We start from the raw sequence: 19,230 nt of genomic DNA, 5'->3' as shown, positions 1-19,230 counted from the left end.
CCATTATGATTCCGACCATATAAACATTTTTACAGTACTAAATTTTAAATACGTTTACTTATTTATCCCTCAATAAATTTTAAATATATTCCAATCCTTATCTATTTATTCAACTGTTTGATTTTGATATAGGAAAAATGAAAATAAATGATGTTCGATACTGAAGAACCATCTTTTAGCTCAGCCATATTTATCAAGGCACTTCCGGAAATATTTTTCTGAACGTTTGAAATGTGAAACACTGAAATATGGTAATTTTATCTACTGATATGTACTACAACTTTTGAAACATAACTACAAGCCGAATGTTTTCATATCTTAAACCAAAATAATGTTTAATTTAGATAATGAAAGTGTTGTGGCGTGAAATTGAAAAAGTCCCTTTTTTTTTCCTTGCTGTACATTGTATCTTATTTTAAAATTTCTAGTTACTTTGGAACCTGGTCAAATCGGCACCCAAAGTAGCTATAAATGGCACCCGATAAAGTTATTTCGGCACCCAAAATAAACAGGTTATTTGTAATTGATATACTTCTTCTTCCCGTTCTACTTAAAGTGTAATTGACTCGGGCGCATCTCAAACAGACAGGAGGGCACTCCTCTGGCCAAAAATAAAAGTCCAGGAAATAATCCTGACAGTATTTATAATAAAATATGATATTAATTACATCTATGTACACTGGTTATCCTGCTGTCTATTTCAGATGTGGCTGGGTCCAGGGGATGGTATTCACTCTGGCCCTGAAGTCCTCTAGGGATCCGTACTCCACTACAGATTCGGGGAGTTTATTCCATTCTCTAGTTGTTCTTGGAAAGAATGAGTGGTAGTATACATCCCTCTTCACTTTAGTTTGTCTAAGTTTGTGGTTGCCCCTGGTCCTACTGTCTCCTGTCGTGTAGTACTTGGCTGGATCAATGCCAATCATCTGGTGTTGGGTCTTGTAACACAGCACTATACTCTGTTTCCATCGTCTATGCTGCAGTGATTCCCATTGGAGTTGGTCCAGTAGCTTAGTTACACATCCAGGAGAGTTGTCCTGGTAGCAACTATAAACAAAGCGAGCTGCTCGTCTTTGTACCTGTTCTATGTCACGTATGGTGGTGATTTGGTGAGGATCCCATACTGGGGAGGCATATTCCAGGGTTTGTCTTACAAGGGTAGAGTAGGCTGTGGCTTTTGTTGCTGGAGTACACCTACCAAGATTTCTCCGTAAGAAGCCAAGTGTCTTTGAGGCTTTCCCTATGGTCTGGTTGATATGGGTTGTCCAGTAGAGGTCTTTGTTGATAGTGAGCCCCAGGTATTCCCGCTGTCTTTGGTCTCTAATGTGTGTCCATGGAGTGTGTAGGACATCTGGTGTTGATGACGTCGTCCTGAGTGGAAACACATTTGCAACTCCTTTTCCCATTTTTCCAGCAAGGTTAGGTCTTTTTGCAGCAAGTCTGCATCTGCTGTATTCCTAATGCGGCGGAAGAGTAGACAGTCATCAGCAAACAGTCTAGCGCTTGATGTTGTTGCTTCAGGGAGGTCATTGATGTAGGCCAGAAAGAGTAAGGGGCCCATCACAGTGCCCTGAGGTACTCCAGATACCACGTCAAGAGGGTCCGACTTATGGTTTTTCAAGGATCACAGACTGAGTTCTGTTAGACAGACACTGTTTAATCCATTCGAGCTGGGAACCTCTTACCCCGTAATAGTCCATTTTACGAAGAAGTCTGGCATGTGGTACCTTATCAAAGGCCTTGGCGAAGTCTAACAGGATGATGTCTGTCTGGTCGCCGTCCTCCATGTTCTTAGCTATTTCATGTATAGTTATTACCAGCTGAGACTCGTATGACCGTTTGGTTCTAAACCCATGTTGTTCATCGCAGAGTATGTTGTTTTGGTCAAAGTGGTCCATTATAGAACTGAGTACTATGTGCTCTAGCAGCTTACATGAGATGGACGTCAAGGAAACTGGACATGATATAAGATCATATAAGTTCAAAAGATTAAAGTGATAATTACTAGCGTCAGGAACATGCTGGTACCATCTAGAGTATACAGTTACAGTATTAACAGTATTTGTCAGCCATTTATGTATATCCCAAAGGTTTCCATTAAGGGCATATGATACAGTTTTGAACCTGTATAAAAATTTACAAGTTGATGAAAATTTGCATATAGGCTATTTTTTACCTGATTAAATCAAATTTGTCATAAAAAATATACCTTCATGTGCTATTTTTTGAGTAAAATGAGGTCGACATTTTGTATATTTGCTCAAAATTCAGATTTGTGTCCGTATTTTCTTTTTCGAAAGAACGACGTAACTTTTTTGCTTCAAAAGATAAACACAAATTGTTTTTTGTTAAATAATCGGTAATTTCTGTATTTTATAAGTATCATTGAAAATTATGCAATTTTTATTCCGAAATAACTCTATATTTATCAAATGTTCATGAATAGAGGAAAAAACGTCATTTTTTGCTGCATGTTTATCAAAATAAAAAAAATTGCGCTATTTACAGTTTTATAAAATTTGGGTCACATAATCTCCTTGCAAAATGTAACAAATTGCTGTTTTAAAAATAGGAGTCCATGCACTCGTTTTCAAATTAAATCAGTTTGAATGATAAAAATCAGTCGAAAAATGCATCTTTTCCCGATATGTCATAGTTTGACGTCGCGAAAATAACATTTTACGTTAGCAACGTCATTACCTCCCATGTAACTGTATCGTATGCCCTTAAAACTAGTGACAGTTGTCAGAAACTTGCAATAAATCTCAGGGCTGTATGTCTGAATTGATATGTTCAAATTAGAACATGAAAGAAAATTGGAATTTTAAAATAATAAATACCATATAAACATGCTTCAAATATGTTGAACACAATGATTATTTTTTCAATGTTTCTTCCCAATTCATATGTTAAAAAACAATTTTTATAATACCACAAAAAAAATTTTGAGTCGTATAATGGTATCACGTCGTCTTCGTCGTTCTCATCCAAAGATGCATTTAGTTTCCGGACAATAATTTTTTTTTAGTGAATGGATCTCTATAAATTTTTACCAGAAGGTTCAATACCACTAAAGGAAGGTTGGAATTGATTTTGGGGGTTATGGTCCCAATAATTTAGGAATTATGGGCCAAAAAGGGGGCCCAAAATAAGCATTTTTGTAGTTTTCAAACAATAACTTGTGTTTAAGTGTATGAATCTCTTTGAAATTATACCACAAGTTTCCATACCATGAAGAGATGGTTAGTATTGACTTTGGGGGTTAATGATCAATTTTTTTTTGGAATTAGGGGCAAAAGGGCCAAAAAAGGGGGAAAACTAGGTTTTTCTGGTCAAAGGACAATTAAGACAATTAAAAGCAGTGTAAGGGAGGTAATTCAAAAACATTTAATATACAATGTTGGGTATGTTCTGATTAATTACCTCCTTTCACTACTTGTAAATAATGTATAAAGAAATGTCCGGTTTTGGACTTATTGCAAAAAAAGGGGGGTGATAGCAGTTTTCATTTTTTTTCCAAATTTTTGAAAAGTTTGAAGAAGAAATCTTTTAATTGCACAATGTTGCACAATAGATTTGTAAGATCTTGACATTTTTTTTTGTGTCAGAAACTCATATTATGTCAAAAATTTGATCACAATCCAAATTCAGAGCTGTATCAAGCTTGAAAGTTGTGTCCATATTTGCCCCAACTGTTCAGGGTTCGACCTCTGTGGTCGTTTCAAGCTGTGTCCTGTGGAGCACCTGATTTTGCCATTGCCTTGGGTCCAGGCCCCATTTGAAAAGTGTAAGAAATTTCAGTGTACTGCTTTATCAAATTACTAACAAATATATACCGAGTTTTTAAAGATATACCAAATATGAACCTTAAAAATTGTAAGTTTTGCAGAAAAATACAAAAATATTTAAAACCAAAATTGACAAACTATTCTGAAATGAAAATTCCTTGCTGTAAAATTATTTCTTTAAAACTATTTTCACTTTAAAAACTGAACTGTAGTTAAACTTTATAACACTCTAAATCTAATTCTTATCTTCTATTATCAGGCTAGAAACAGTGAGAAGGCCATGTGAGTATCAAAAATGTTATTATGTCTCCATAACTACATCATTATTGGTTAGGATATATACATACATGTTATAGAAAAACAAAGTACATGGGGTATCCATCTATGACACAAAATTGATACATTTAATAACAGCAAAAAAACTCACAAAAAGCAAAAGAACAGCACTTTTATTGCTGTTCTTAGTCTGAAAGTTAAAGTGAGGTCTTCAACACAGCACAAAAAACACGCTCACCTCACTGCATTTTCAATACCGCCAGCACCAGCTTGACTTCTTTGCAAAAATAATTTTGATAGACTTGGTAAAATTTAATGTCTGTCCAAAAACCTTGTTTTGTGTAAAGTCTCTACATTTGAGTTTGTTTAATCTGAATCAATTAAAATTTATCTGTGTTCATTTGTATCTATCCAAAATAATTTACACTATATATCAATTTAGGATATATATGTTGTGTACAAGATGTAAGTTTGTACAAATTATAATTTGTACAGGGTTTTTGTACAAGTTATAAGTTTTTTTTGACACCTACCTTCTTGCAACAGGTGATACGGGTTTATCTTATAAAATGTACTAGTGTCATGTTTTAAATTTAAAAAAAATACACTTCAACCTAACATTTAGTGCTATTCTCCTTGTCTTCAATCTGGAGATGAGGATACCTGAATGGTTCAAATTCTAATTTTATTTTTTTCCTTATACCATATTCATATCCATACAAAATCTTTATGTGGTCTTGTAATGTTTTTGTATCAATGCTCAGTATTAGACTGTATCATGAAGTTGTGAAAATATGACAGAAATATGCGAAGCAAAAGACTGTGTGCTTGCATCATCAATTTTTGTTCAGCAGGTCACACTGATAACTTTTACAAAAAATCTGTACAAATTATAATTTGTACAACAAACAGGCTATTATTTGAACTTGGAATTATTTTTAATTATGGAATTTGCATAATTTCTTGTGTTTAATTTTTTTTTATAAATTCCATGTTTATTTTGTATTATGATCTTTTGAGCGGTTAATAACACTTTCCATACAATGTATTTTGGTTAGATAGTGTTGTGCGCGGCACAGTACATTCTATTGAAAATAGACTATTTTCTTTGTAATAGAAAGTGTTGTGCGCAGCACAGAACATTTCAGTACAGAATAATCATGGAATTTATTAAAAATTTCAATAACAAGAAATCAAGCAAATTCCATAGTTAAAAATAATTCCAAGTTCAAATAATAGACTGTTAACATTACAAATTGTACACAACATATACATTGCAATAAATGGTTGAAGTGGGAATTAACATCAGAAACTGAAATAATTTTAGCTGGCATTAATTGCATTATGAGTTGATAAAAAAACATACAGATATTTCTATTCCTATATACAAGTACATATGCAATTTGTTATGCATGTTAAACAGGATGTTCAACTACATGTATGTGTAAGTAAAAAAATGTTATATTATTTTGGAAGAAAAAAACTTTTTTCACCTCATGATATTTTTTTATTGTTTCAGGACCACCTTGGCCAGGTGGCGGGCTGCTCATTTAGAAGGAGGCATAAAAGATCAGGTATGATGAGCTGTATATTCTGTTGGGTTTCTTTTATTACATAAATAAATCAATATAATAGTGCATTCCACCTTATCTACCTTTTGTACATCTAACTACTGGTAATTCAGGGTAACAGTAAATAAACTATATACCCAAAAAAATTCGAGCTAGTCAATATTACAGTTTGTTAAATAGATATTTTTACAAGTGAAGGATTATTTTAAAAGTTCCAAAATTTGTCTTTTACACTCGTTCACACTTTTATCATGAGTACCTTGGTTATCAGTTTCAGTCCTAAGTTGATGTGTACATACTGATTTTACTAAACATTATTTCGTTGAGAAATTAATAGATGTGCATAGTAAGATAACATAAACTAGTAGATTGGAAATAATGAATGGAAGATAATTCATGCTGAATTTTAAATACAAACATTTATTAATCATATATAGATATAAGAAGATGTGGTATGAGAGCCAATGAGACATTCTCCATCAAAATCACAATAATGAATTTGTAAAAGTAAACCATTATAGGTCACAGTACATTCTTCAACACGGAGCTGTGGCTCACACCAAACAGCAAGCTATAAAGGGCCCCAAAAATTACTAGTATAAAACTATTAAAACGGAATTACCAACGGTCTAGTCTATATAAAAAACTAGAAATACTTATGAACCACATCAACAATTGACAATTTCATGTACTAAACATCAGATTCACATTATGAATGTTTTTCTTAATACAACTAGCATTAATGCTGTAACAATTTTATTGTCTTCAGGAGAGACGTCCATATTTAGCCACAGAATGTGATGAACTTCATAAGTGTGAAAAATGGAGAAGACAGATCATTGGAGAAGTGTCTAGGAAAGTGGCACAGATACAAAATGGTAAGATAACAACATGAATTCTAAATAGATTTCTTTTTTTATCAAATTCAAAAATGTTACCAGTGCTAGTCTATACAAAATCTATTTTTATTGAAATTCAATGAGGACTGTCAACTAAATTAGAACCAAAGTGGCATAAATCTGACGAAATTTACAATAGATGGTTTTCCTGTCGTTTAAGAAAAAGTGTATGAATGAAGAAGTGAGAATTGACACAAGATTCCTGTCCAATCATATAACATTAAAATTCAAATCAACAAGTTGAGCCAGGAGTTATTGCTTACTATTGAAACCCCTACTTTTTTTTTTGATTTTCAGGAAGTACATGTATACCTATAGATCTAGGTAAAAACTCATCACACGGTATAGATCATTACTAGATAAATCAAGCGGAAATATGTATAATGACAATATCTTCCATAGTATTTTCTAATCTTAAAGATGTTTGGTATTTTAGATATGGGATCATTGCATGATATGAATATGATAAAAAACATTCAATGTGCTTTTTGTAAATTTTTACTCTCAGTTAAATAGTTTCATACTACTAATGACTTTTTGCAGCTGGTTTAGGAGAATTCAAACTACGTGATTTAAATGATGAAATCAATAAATTATTACGAGAGAAAGGTCACTGGGAAGATAGAATCAAGGAACTTGGAGGTGCAGATTACAAAGTTAGTAATTTTTTCAGCAAAAATATGTATATTTTCTTGTAGCTCATGAAGTCTTCAGCATTTTATTTTTGACAGGAAATATCCATGAGAGTAAGTTAAATTGAAAATAGAGAATGAATTTGGATGTACATGAGACTACTCTATAACCATAATGTAATAATTTGCGAGCATTTAAAAAAAAATCTAAATTGACATAAAAAACAAAAATATTTCCTCTCACATACATTTGATTTCTTAACAAAAATCATTATCAGGGACAAAAAGTTACTCACAAATAAAGTTAGTTACATGTGGGAAAATGTATATAACCCACTTCATTGTCACATCTGCATTGGTTTTGTTTGACGGGAAAATCTCATGTAATCTTATCGTTCTTTAAATATTAATTTGTTGTGGAAAGCAAATAACTCAATTGAAAAAAAAGCAATAAGTATGTAAACTGAATAGGTATCATTATAAGAAATGATTTTGTCTTTAGCATTTTATTGTTTTGTATGCATTAAAGTTTTTTTATATGACTAATAAAACTAATAATTCTCATTTCTTATATATTTTAAAATAGAATGTTGGACCAAAAATATTAGATACAGATGGTAAAGAAGTTCCTGGAAATAAAGGCTACAAGTAAGTTGGTAGCTACTTATCTTTTCATATTCATAAAAGTAGATATTGGGTATATATTAATGAGACAGCAACTTTCCAAAACAAAATATATTTTACAATACTCAATAGATGTTTCTAAAATGGAAGTTAGTGATTTAATGGCATCCCTAGAATAATAATTACATTAGATGTATGTTTCATTATAATATTTTATTCTGATTGGCTAACTGCACATCACGTGTTATTCCGTAAGCAGTTGCAATGCTCAATACAACTTTTCACTCATGATAACACGTGCTCCAACAATAAAGTGCACAGGTGAATTAAATGATAAAATATATAAAATTCGTGTTTTCATGATCATAGCTAAAAAATGTAATTATAAGTATTGAATGCTTCTTTTTGTAACTTTATAGGGTTGTAAAAGCGTTGACCGTGCGTACATTTTTAGAATGAAACGCTTCCGCGCTTCATACAAAATGTACTTCGGTCAACGCTTTTACAACCCAATAAATTTACAAAAAAAAAGCATTCAATTCTAAAATAAGTGCAGCAAATTAGCAGTCAGTTGTGCCACTTTTGATTGAAATAAGAATGTCAATACTTTATACCACTGTTTTATATCTTATCAAGATCAAAACATCACAACGGCAAACTGGGAAAAATTCCCATACTACTGTTTCATTGAAACATGGGCTTTGAAAATGTATTAGTTCTTAACCCAAAATTGATACAGAAGAACTAAATCAAAATTATACTATAAAATCACCTGATTTGTTTCTACGTGTTTCGTGAGGGATTTTACTTGTAACACCTCCATCTTGATATAATCTATGGTCAAGTGACATTACCAAGATGTTTATATTTCATAAAGACAATGTGTTTTTGGTTCAAATCATATCAAAGTTTCTGAGGTAATCAAATATCTGGTGTGTTTAAAATAACTTTTCAGATTGCTGTTTAGATTTAATCAGTTCTAAGTATACAATGGGTACGGTATCCATATCATTACAATAAGTCAGATATAAATGTAAAATTCATTGATGTCATTAGCTGTGCAAACTAATAACTTCTTTTTACATTGTAGATACTTTGGTGCAGCAAAAGATTTACCTGGAGTACGAGACTTGTTTGAACAAGAGCGTAAGAAATTTTGATATATTAGTTGGTTTAAACAGATCACTGAGAATTGAACATGCATGTTTAAAAGGATTTGACAACTGTGATAATGAATTGTTCTTGTTTTCTGCACTTGTGGAAAACCATTGTATCTTGAGAATTTATCATCATATTTTGTTGAATTGAAAATTGAGCTAGATTTACTGTTTTCAAGTTTATCTTAATGTTATGTTGTTTCTCAAAAAAACATTTTATTATATACAAATGAAATTGAAAATGGAAATAGGGAATTTGTCAAAGAGGTAACAACCCGACCATAAAGCAGAAAACAGCTGATGGTCGCCAATGTGTCTTCTACACAGTGAGAAAATCACACACTAGGAGGCAGGTTGACAGAAACCTTCATTAAGAAAATAAAAGATTTTTATATGACCGCAATAAATTTGCGGTCGTATATTGGTATGACATTGGCGTTGTCATTCGAAGACACATTGGTTTTCGCACTATAACTTAATTTTAAGTTACTAGAAATCTATGAAATTTAAACACAAGGTTTATGACCACAAAAGGAGAGTTGGGATTGATTTTGGGAGTTTTGGTCCCAAGAGTTTATGAATAAGGGGCCAAAAAGGGGCCCAAATAAGCATTTTTCATGGTTTTTCGCACCATAACTTTAGGATAAGTAAATAGAAATCTATGAAAGGAGTAGGTCCAGTAAGGGCCGATTTTGGCCTCAATTTTCAAGTTCATCTGACGAAATATTTTAGACACTTTTAAAACACTTAAGTGTCTATTTCAATTGATTCAATTAGTTTTTGTGAAAGATTTTAACTGATCTAGTCATTAAAAACGCTCCGATTCAAGCTTGAATATGAAAAATCTATCAAATTTGCTAAAAATCGTCACTTTTCAGATGGTCTTTGTCAAAAATAAAAGTGGCCGCATCCGTGTTCATCCTCAACCTTTATATATATTATGTATTATCATCAAATACAACTTACGTTTCAATATTATGAATGAACACGAATGCGGCCACTTTCATTTTAGACAGAAACAATCTAAAATTTAACTAAAATGCTAAAATTGTGAAGATTTCAGTAATTTAGCATGACTTTATGATGCTAGTACCCGATATATGTGCATTGTATTGTCAAAAACAGCCCATATTTATGTAGCAGAATCATTCTACTTTCCAAATAAATAGCTTAACGATTACATTATCACAACTTTGTTAAACTGCTATATTTTGGGGCAAAAAAGGGGTCTTACTGAACCTACTCCTTTAAACACAAGGTTTATGACCATAAAAAGAAGGTTGGGATTGATTTTGGGAGTTTTGGTCCAAACAGTTTAGGAATTAGGGGCCAAAAAGGGGCCCAAATAAGCATTTTTCATGGTTTTCGCACCATAACTTTAGTATAATAAATAGAAATCTATGAAATTTAAACATAAGGTTTATGACCATAAAAGGAAGGTTGGGATTGATTTTTGGAGTTTTGGTCCCAACAGTTTAGGAATTAGGGGCCCAAAAGGTCCAAAATTAAACTTTGTTTGATTTCATCAAAAATTGAATAATTGGGGTTCTTTGATATGCCGAATCTTACTGTGTACACATGTAGATTCTTAATTTTTGTCTCGTTTTCAAATTGGGCTACATTAAGGTCCAAAGGGTCCAAAATTAAACTTAGTTTGATTTTAACAAAAATTGAATTCTTGGGGTTCTTTGATATGCTGAATCTAAACATGTACTTAGATTTTTTATTATGTGCCCAGTTTTCAAGTTGGTCCAAATCAGGGTCCAAAATTAAACTTTGTTTGGTTTTAACAAAAATTGAACTTGGGGTTCTTTGATATGCTGAATCTAAGCATATACTTAAGATTTTTGATTATAGGCCCAGTTTTTAAGTTGGTCCAAATCGGGGGCCAAATTAAACTTTGTTTGATTTCAACAAAAATTGAATATATGGGTTTTTTTTTTATATATGCTGAATCTCACCATGTATTTTGATTTTTATACGACCGCAAAAATTGAAAATTTTTTGGTCGTATATTGGTATGACGTTGGCTTAGTTGTTGTCCTAAGACATTTGGTTTTCACACTATAACTTTAGTATTTATAAGTAAATAGAAATCTATGAAATTTAAACACAAGGTTTATGACCATAAAAGGAAGGTTGGGATTGATTTTGGGAGTTTTGGTCCTAACAGTTTAGGAATTGGGGGCCAAAAGGGTCCAAAATTAAACTTTGTTTGATTTCATCAAAAAATGAATTGTTGGGGTTCTTTGATATGCCAAATCTAACCGTGTATTTAGATTCTTAATTTTTGGTCCTGTTTTCAAATTGGTCTACATTAAGGACCAAAGGGTCCAAAATTAAACTTGGTTTGATTTTAACAAAAATTGAATTCTTGGGGTTCTTTGATATGCTGAATCTAAACATGCACTTAGATTTTTGATTATGTGCCCAGTTTTCAAGTTGGTCCAAATCGGGGTTCAAATTAAACTTTGTTTGATTTCAACAAAAAATGAATATATGGGGTTCTTCATTAGGCTGAATCTAACCATGTATTTAGATTTTAAATATTTGGGCCCAGTTATCAAGTGGTCCACATTGAGGTCTAAAGGGTCTAAAATTGAACTTTATTTGATTTCATCAAAAATTGAATTCTTGGGGGTTCTATGATATGCTGAATCTAACCATGTACATTGTATTTAGATTTTGGATATTGGACTATAATATGTAAATGTCCAATTTAAAAATTTTAAGTTTTTAAGTTTAAGTTCTTAGACCCCATTCATTCTGTGTCAGAAACCTATGTTGTGTCAACTATTTAATCACAATCCAAATTCAGAGCTGTATCAAGCTTGAATGTTGTGTCCATACTTGCCCCAACTGTTCAGGGTTCGAACTCTGTGGTCGTATAAAGCTGCACCCTGCGGAGCATCTGGTTTATATAGTGAATAAAGCTGGCACTACTTATGGTAGCATTTATCAGTTACACAGTTTAATAACCTATTCAAATTAAGAAGATGATTCAAGGAGACATAGATGACCCTCTCATAAAACAAATATCTAATGAATTAAGAATTGATCTTTATGTAAAGTTTACCATGAGTCTTCCAAATGTGTAATACTAAGGTTAGTTATATATAAAGAACAGTGAAGAGGCTAAATTTTTCATGCTGTGTTCTTTGAATCTGTAGCTCCTAAAGCTAAATTTCTCATGTTGTGTTCTTTGAATCTGTAGCTCCTAAAATGGCAAGAAAGACACGAGCAGAAATGATGAAGAATATTGATGCTGATTACTATGGTTACAGAGATGAAGATGACGGGATTATCATTCCACAGGAAATAGAATTGGAGAAAAAAGGTTAGATAAGATTCACAATGATAGAATATACCATCTACCAAACTAAATAGATGGTAGCCATACTATATTGAAAATTATTGTACTGTTAAAGTACTTTAATTTATGGGTATCAATTTTCGTAGATTAAGCAAAAGTTACATGTTCTTGGGTTCTTGAATTCATGGATTTTAGTTTTTTGGAAATATAAATAGTCATTGTTTTATTGTTTTCACCTGACTTACTTTCATCTTTCAAAACTAGTTTTTCCTGAGAATAAAAGGTTAAACCTCATACAACTTATGTTGTTTTAAAATTAAAATCCTATCTCAAAGTTGTACATGCTACACTGGTGCTACACCACTGCATAAGATACTTCATATTATGGTTTTATTTATTTGTTTCTTTATATTATAAGCTACAGCCGATCTTTACTTGTCTTGCTATTAAATTAAATTCATGGATAAAGCCTTCCAAGAATACCACAAAAGTTGGTACCCAACCAATAAAAGTACTTTCACAGTATGTTGAAAATTAGTTCAATTTTTGACTCAGGATATTATCTCCTTCAGGATGAACAAAACTAACAGATGAGTTTTAAAGGGAGTTGCTTTTACTTAACTAATAAATAAAAAAAATAGCATGATGTTAGACATACACAAAAAATGTTGACATGCATATATTTTGTACTCTGTAGTATAGTTGTGTCACATTGGCAATTGTCAGTGTTTATTCTGGTCTTCTTTCTTTAAGTTGCTGGAAACATTTATTTTACTGGATAACTTCATATCAAAGGTTTGGGTTTCTATTTCAGTCATTGTTGAAAAGGTCTCAGAATGGAAGGAGAAACAAGCAGCCATTGCTAAAGGGGAGGTAACTCCTGAGGAAGATGTAGAAATGGAGGAGGAGTCTTTATATAAACCAGATACAGAGGTACATTGATCAATGATGAGATATTTTAAAAGAAGTGAAATTTCTAGAAATCGGCATAAAAATTATCCTATTAAAATTTAAAATGTGAATCCATTTTCGCAATAATAATTTAAAAAAATTGCAAAACTTATTGAATTTCTAGAATGACTAAAATGTGACTATTTTAAACCATCATTTTTTGTTACTTCTTACTTTTCATAAGATTTTTTGGGAATTCATTGATTTTTCCTAAAATCTCATTTTTGTACAGAGTAGCCTTTATAATGAATGTTTGTGAACCTATCAAAACAAGTTTTATGTAAACAATGGATTTTCAAAGGAGTAGGTCAGGTAAGGGCGGATTTTGGCCTCAAATTTCAGGTTCACCTAACGAAAGATTTTGGACACTTTTTAAACCCTTAAGTGTCGATTTCAATTGATTCAATTAATTTATGTGAAAGATTTTAACTGATTTAATCATTAAAAACGCTCCGAATCAAGCTGAAATATGAAAAAACTATCAAATATGCCAAAAACGTCACTTTCCAGATGGTTTTTGTCAAAAATAAAAGTGGCCGCATCCGTGTTTATCCTCAACCTTTATATATGTTATGTATTATCATCAAATACAACTTACAGTCCAATATTATGAATGAACACGAATGCCACTTTCATTTAAGACAGAAACCGTCTAAAATTAAACTAAAATGCTAAGATTGTGAAGATTTCAGTAATTAAGCATGACTTAATGATGCTAGTACCCGATATATAGTATTGTCAAAAACAGCCCATATTTATGTAGCAGAAGAATTCTAATTTCCAGTAAAAAGCTAAAAGATTACATTTTCACAATTTTGTAAAACTGCTATATTTTGGGGCCAAAAAGGGGTCTTACTGAACCTACTCCTTTGTATTATTTTCTGATTTTCAACATTTAGATTGTTGATGATGAAGAAATGAAGAAGGAAGAAAAAGCAGACAAAGAAGAACACTTTATAGCTCATGTTCCTGTGCCATCACAAAAACAGGTAAATATGCAGACATTTTCATTTATATTGGCAAATCATTTTGTGGCATTTATTTTAGTTTGCTGCAGAGATGGGTCTGATTACTTTCAATGTAATTAATTAAATTACAATTACTTTGTCATTTGTACGATTAAATTAAATTAATGATTACATCATTTCTGAAAGTATCTAATTAAATTAATGATTACATTGGCAAAGTAATCATGATTACATCTGATTACAATGAATTTAAAAACAAAACATTTTGAATGATGTGAATGATTAAACGTTCAATATAACTATAGCAGTTTTGAGAAAGTATTTTATTTGGTTCAATTATAAAATGATAACTTCAAATTAAACTTCATCTATTTAAATAAACATCAAATTTCACTACATATATATACATTACACTTTATCACCAATGATCTCTGAATTATTTTGAATTAAATTTAATAAAGATATATCATTATCAAGAGGTTTTTTGTTTGTCTTCTGACCTGTTTCATAATTTATATGTATTCCAAGTTGCAGTTTATGGAAGTTTAAATATGGATGAAATAAAGTTACCTGTTAAAACTATCTCAAATTTTAATAGAAATGTTTAATCAAATTGTAAACAATATGTAAGGACTTAAAATAATTGTATTTTACATGTCCAGTCCAAATACATTTAAAAAAAATTTTAAACAACATATTTGTCCAACTTTTAATTTAGTTTGTGCTAATTAATAGATTAATTTTCATGTCTGATTTATCTTTTATCATATATATTTCCCTACAGCTATACTCAATTGGTAATTGCAATAAAAACAAACCTTAATTAGTCTCCTACCTGTCAATTCAAAGTTGACAAAAATCACAAAATTAACAAAAGATTATAATTCAGGGTTAAAGAAAAGTATTACTTGAATATATAACAGTTATTATCAAATATTAATATTATTATAAAACGATGAATAAACATGTATGTACAATACCTTTTACTAAGATAAAAGGTATATAATTGTGTAATATGTCTCTGCTTCAGCTAATGATGACTTTTCAATACTGTAACAGTTTATTTTTTAGTGAAGTAGGCATGCTTAAAGTAAACAAACCATTTTAGTATGTTAATAATTTATCAAATATGAATAACAAAGAGGTTCATTTAATGACCAAAAACACAATTTTAGATTTTTTTTCATTGTAATCAGAATGTAATCAAAAAGTAATCATGATTACAGGGTATTTTGAAAAGTAATTGATTAAATTAAATTACATGTAATCAGATTTTAGGCTGATTAATGATTACACTGATTACTTGAAAAATTGTAATCAATTACAGCTGATTAACGATTACAATTACAATTACCCCAAGTCTGGTTTGCTGTCAATGAGGCAATCTTTACCAATTGTTATAGGTATGTCTGAAATGAATATTTAAATTTCTGAAACTTAGAACACTCAACATCAATTATTCTGTTATCTTTTACCTAACATGGCATGAATAGTATCAGCCTGTTAGCACATATAATACCTGAATACTGATTATTGTATGTGCACCATGTTTTTGATGTTTCAGGAACAGAATTTTGTACATAGAGTAAAACTATTTTTCTCTTGCATAACAAACCAGGATAGTTTACTTTAACATGTATTGAAATAAATGGACAGTTCCGATATTTCATGATGTTAAAACTACATCTTTTTTAGCCCGTCGTCGTCCTGCGTCGTTAACTTTTACAAAAATCTTCTCCTCTGAAACTACTGGGCCAAATTAAACCAAACTTGGCCACAATCATTATTGGGGTATCTAGTTTAAAAAATGTATCCGGTGACCCAGCCAACTAACCAAGATGGCCGCCACGTCTAAAAATAGAACATAGGGGTAAAATGCAGTTTTTGGCTTATAACTCAAAAACCAAAGCATTTAGAGCAAATCTGACAATGGGTAAATTTGTTTATCAGGTCAAGATCTAACTGCCCTGAAATTTTCAGATGAATTGGACAACCTTTTGTTGGGTTGCTGCCCCTGAATTGGTAATTTTAAGGAAATTTTGCTGTTTTTGGTTATTATCTTGAACATTATTATAGATAGAGATAAACTGTAAATTGCAATAATGTTCAGCAAAGTAAGATTTACAAATAAGTCAACATAACCGAAATGGTCAGTTGACCCCTTTAGGAGTTATTGCCCTTTATAGTCAATTTTTAACCATTTTTCGTAAATCTTAGTAATCTTTTACAAAAATCTTCTCCTCTGCAACTACTGGGCCAAATTAATCCAAACTTGACCACAATCATCTTTTGGGTATCTAGTTTAAAAAATGTGTCCGATGACTCAGCCTACCAACCAAGATGGCCGCCATGGCTAAAAATAGAACATAGGGGTAAAATGCAGTTTTTGGCTTATAACTCAAAAACCAAAGCATTTAGAGCAAATCTGACATGGTGTAAAATTGTTAATCAGGTCAAGATCTATATGCCCTGAAATTTACAGACCAATCGGACAACCTTTTGTTGGGTTCATGCCCCTGAATTGGTAATTTTAAGGACATTTTGCTGTTTTTGGTTATTATCTTGAATATTATTATAGATAGATATAAACTGTAAACAGCCATAATGTACAGCAAAGTAAGACCTAAAAAGAAGTCAACATGACCAAAATGGTCAATTGACCCCCTAAGGAGTTATTGCCCTTTATTTAGTCATTCTTTAACAATTTTCACAAAATTTGTAAAATTTTACTAACATTTTCCACTGTAACTCTGGGCCAAGTTCATTATAGATAGAGATAATTGTAAGCAGCAAGATTGTTCAGTAAAGTAAGATCTACAAACACATCACCATCACCAAACCACAATTTTGTCTTGAATCCATCTGTGTCCTTTGTTTAATATTCACATAGACCAAGGTGAGCGACACAGGCTCTTTAGAGCCTCTAGTTTTATGTCTTCTCTTGGATGCAGATGACCATGAACATTAAACCTTAATATCACTTTGCAAATGACAAAAATCTTTAAAATAATATTTTCAACCATGATGCCTATCTTTACATATTTCATTTGTATATAAGGATTAATAATCATCTTTATCAAAATATTTGATGCTAAGAAAAATCACCTGCTCATAGCATTTAATTTTGAGAGAAAATGTAGAACATTTAATAATAGTTAATATTGATTTATCATAAACTATTATTAATTTCAGATTGAAGAAGCTTTAGTTACGAGAAAGAAAATGGAACTTTTACAAAAATATGCTAGTGACAATTTACAGGACGAGGAACAAGAATCAAAACAGTTGTTAGGGGTGTGACAAGTGTCATGGTTACGATACATCAGAAAGTTGTTAGGGGTGTGACAAGTGTCATAGTTACAATACATAAAAAATATAGGTCAGAATATGGAACATGACAAACCCAGTCATACTGAATGTAATTTTTGTACAGCTTTGTAAATGTAGAATGTTAAATTTTTACCAGTCTGCGAATATCTTCAGTTTCACACATTCAGGTACAGATGTTACTGATGACGATTTTGCTATTTTATATTGCATTCCTAAGTGCTATTTTGAAGAATTATGTAGATTGTATCTATGAATTTTGTTAATCTCTGCCATACATCATCAGAGAATTATACCTATCATTATCATTCAACATTTTATGTCACATTGCAATCACTGTATCATTCTGTAAATATTGAAGACATCATATTAGATCATGGGGAAACAACTTCTGTTACCATGGTAAACAAATATCATGCAGGAAGTAATATTTTGTAAATAAAATGATATACAATAAATATACAATGATGCCTTTTGTTTGGAAAGCCCTTTATACTGAATAGATATTTCTTAAAAGGAGTAGGTTCAGTAAGACCCCTTTTTGGCCCACAATTATGCAGTTTTGCAAAATTGTGAAAATGTAATCTTTTAGCTATTTTTTGGAAAGTAGAATGCTTCTGCTACATAAATATGTGCTGTTTTTGACAATACAATGCACATATATTGTGTACTAGCATCATAAAGTCATGCTAAATTACTGAAATCTTCACAATTATAGCATTTTAGTTAAATTTTAGACGGTTTCCGTCTTAAATGAAAGTGGCTGCATTCGTGTTCATTCATAATATTGAAATGTAAGTTGTATTTGATGATAATACATAACATATATAAAGGTTGAGGATGAACACGGATGCGGCCACTTTCATTTTTGACGAAAACCATCTGAAAAGTGACGTTTTTTGGCATATTTGATAGATTTTTCATATTTAAGCTTCAATCGGGGCGTTATTAATGACTGAATCAGTTAAAATCTTTAGCATAAACTAATCGAATCAATTAAAATAGACACTTAAGTGTTTAAAAAGTGTCCTAAATATCTCTTTAGATGAAACTGAAATTTGGGGCCGAAATCGGCCCTTACTGGACCTACTCCTTTATGATTTTATAAGAATGTTCATTTAAAACTTTATTTTTTGGATAGATGAAAGTTTTATTGACCTATTAAGAGGAACTTAAATATTAAGATTACTGCAAGCCAGATGCTTTCTTCACCAAAAATGTTAATGACAAATTAATACTAAAATTATAACTTATCTTGATTCAAATCAGAGGAAAATGTACAAATTGACAATATATCTTGCTGCATTGGACAAAGCCAGTTTACAAATATGTTTATTTGCACTAAACACATTTTGATATGGTTGATATGTACTGGTCCTGTTCTCACTACGTAGCTAACTGTAGTCTGTTACAAAGCTAAATTCATACCTCTGTCGGACAGAACTTCATTTGAAAGTGACATCCTAAATCCCAACCAGCACTCTTTGCAGAACTGACCATTTTGATTTACTGATTATTTGTTCTCATCCTGGATATACATGTAAAATTTGCCACTAGCCATTTTAAAGCAAACATCAGTCTATTAAAATATTCAGGAAAGATTCCTCATCTAGAATTTGTTATAAATGATATCAGAATATGTAGATGTATGGTTTACAACAAAAATAACATCTAGAGTAGAGACCAGCAAATGTTTGACATAGATAGACAAGTATGTTTGTAAA

The 19,230-nt window shown here is 31.3% G+C and overlaps 1 protein-coding gene across 1 annotated transcript; it reads left to right on the top strand.

Annotated features, from left to right (window-relative positions):
- Window positions 1-177: 177 nt before the first annotated feature.
- On the top strand, window positions 178-17,971 carry LOC139529088 (pre-mRNA-splicing factor ISY1 homolog). The gene is made up of 11 exons (XM_071325350.1): window positions 178-251; window positions 4,048-4,070; window positions 5,584-5,638; window positions 6,405-6,513; window positions 7,078-7,190; window positions 7,753-7,814; window positions 8,881-8,936; window positions 12,162-12,284; window positions 13,075-13,193; window positions 14,111-14,200; window positions 17,372-17,971. Exons 1-11 carry the CDS (start codon window positions 249-251, stop codon window positions 17,477-17,479), a joined length of 861 nt encoding a protein of 286 aa, XP_071181451.1. The 5' UTR covers window positions 178-248; the 3' UTR covers window positions 17,480-17,971.
- The last annotated feature ends 1,259 nt before the right edge of the window (window positions 17,972-19,230 follow it).

Source organism: Mytilus edulis, chromosome 1 (assembly GCF_963676685.1).
Source record: "Mytilus edulis chromosome 1, xbMytEdul2.2, whole genome shotgun sequence".
Classification (NCBI taxonomy): Eukaryota; Metazoa; Mollusca; class Bivalvia; order Mytilida; family Mytilidae; genus Mytilus; species Mytilus edulis.
This window is presented reverse-complemented; position numbering and strand designations above follow the sequence as displayed.

Coding starts and splice junctions, on each gene's coding strand:
- LOC139529088 (XM_071325350.1), top strand. Junction 4,071..5,583: donor AGAAACAGTGAGAAGGCCAT/GTGAGTATCAAA, acceptor TTATTGTTTCAG/GACCACCTTGGCCAGGTGGC. Junction 12,285..13,074: donor AATAGAATTGGAGAAAAAAG/GTTAGATAAGAT, acceptor TTTCTATTTCAG/TCATTGTTGAAAAGGTCTCA.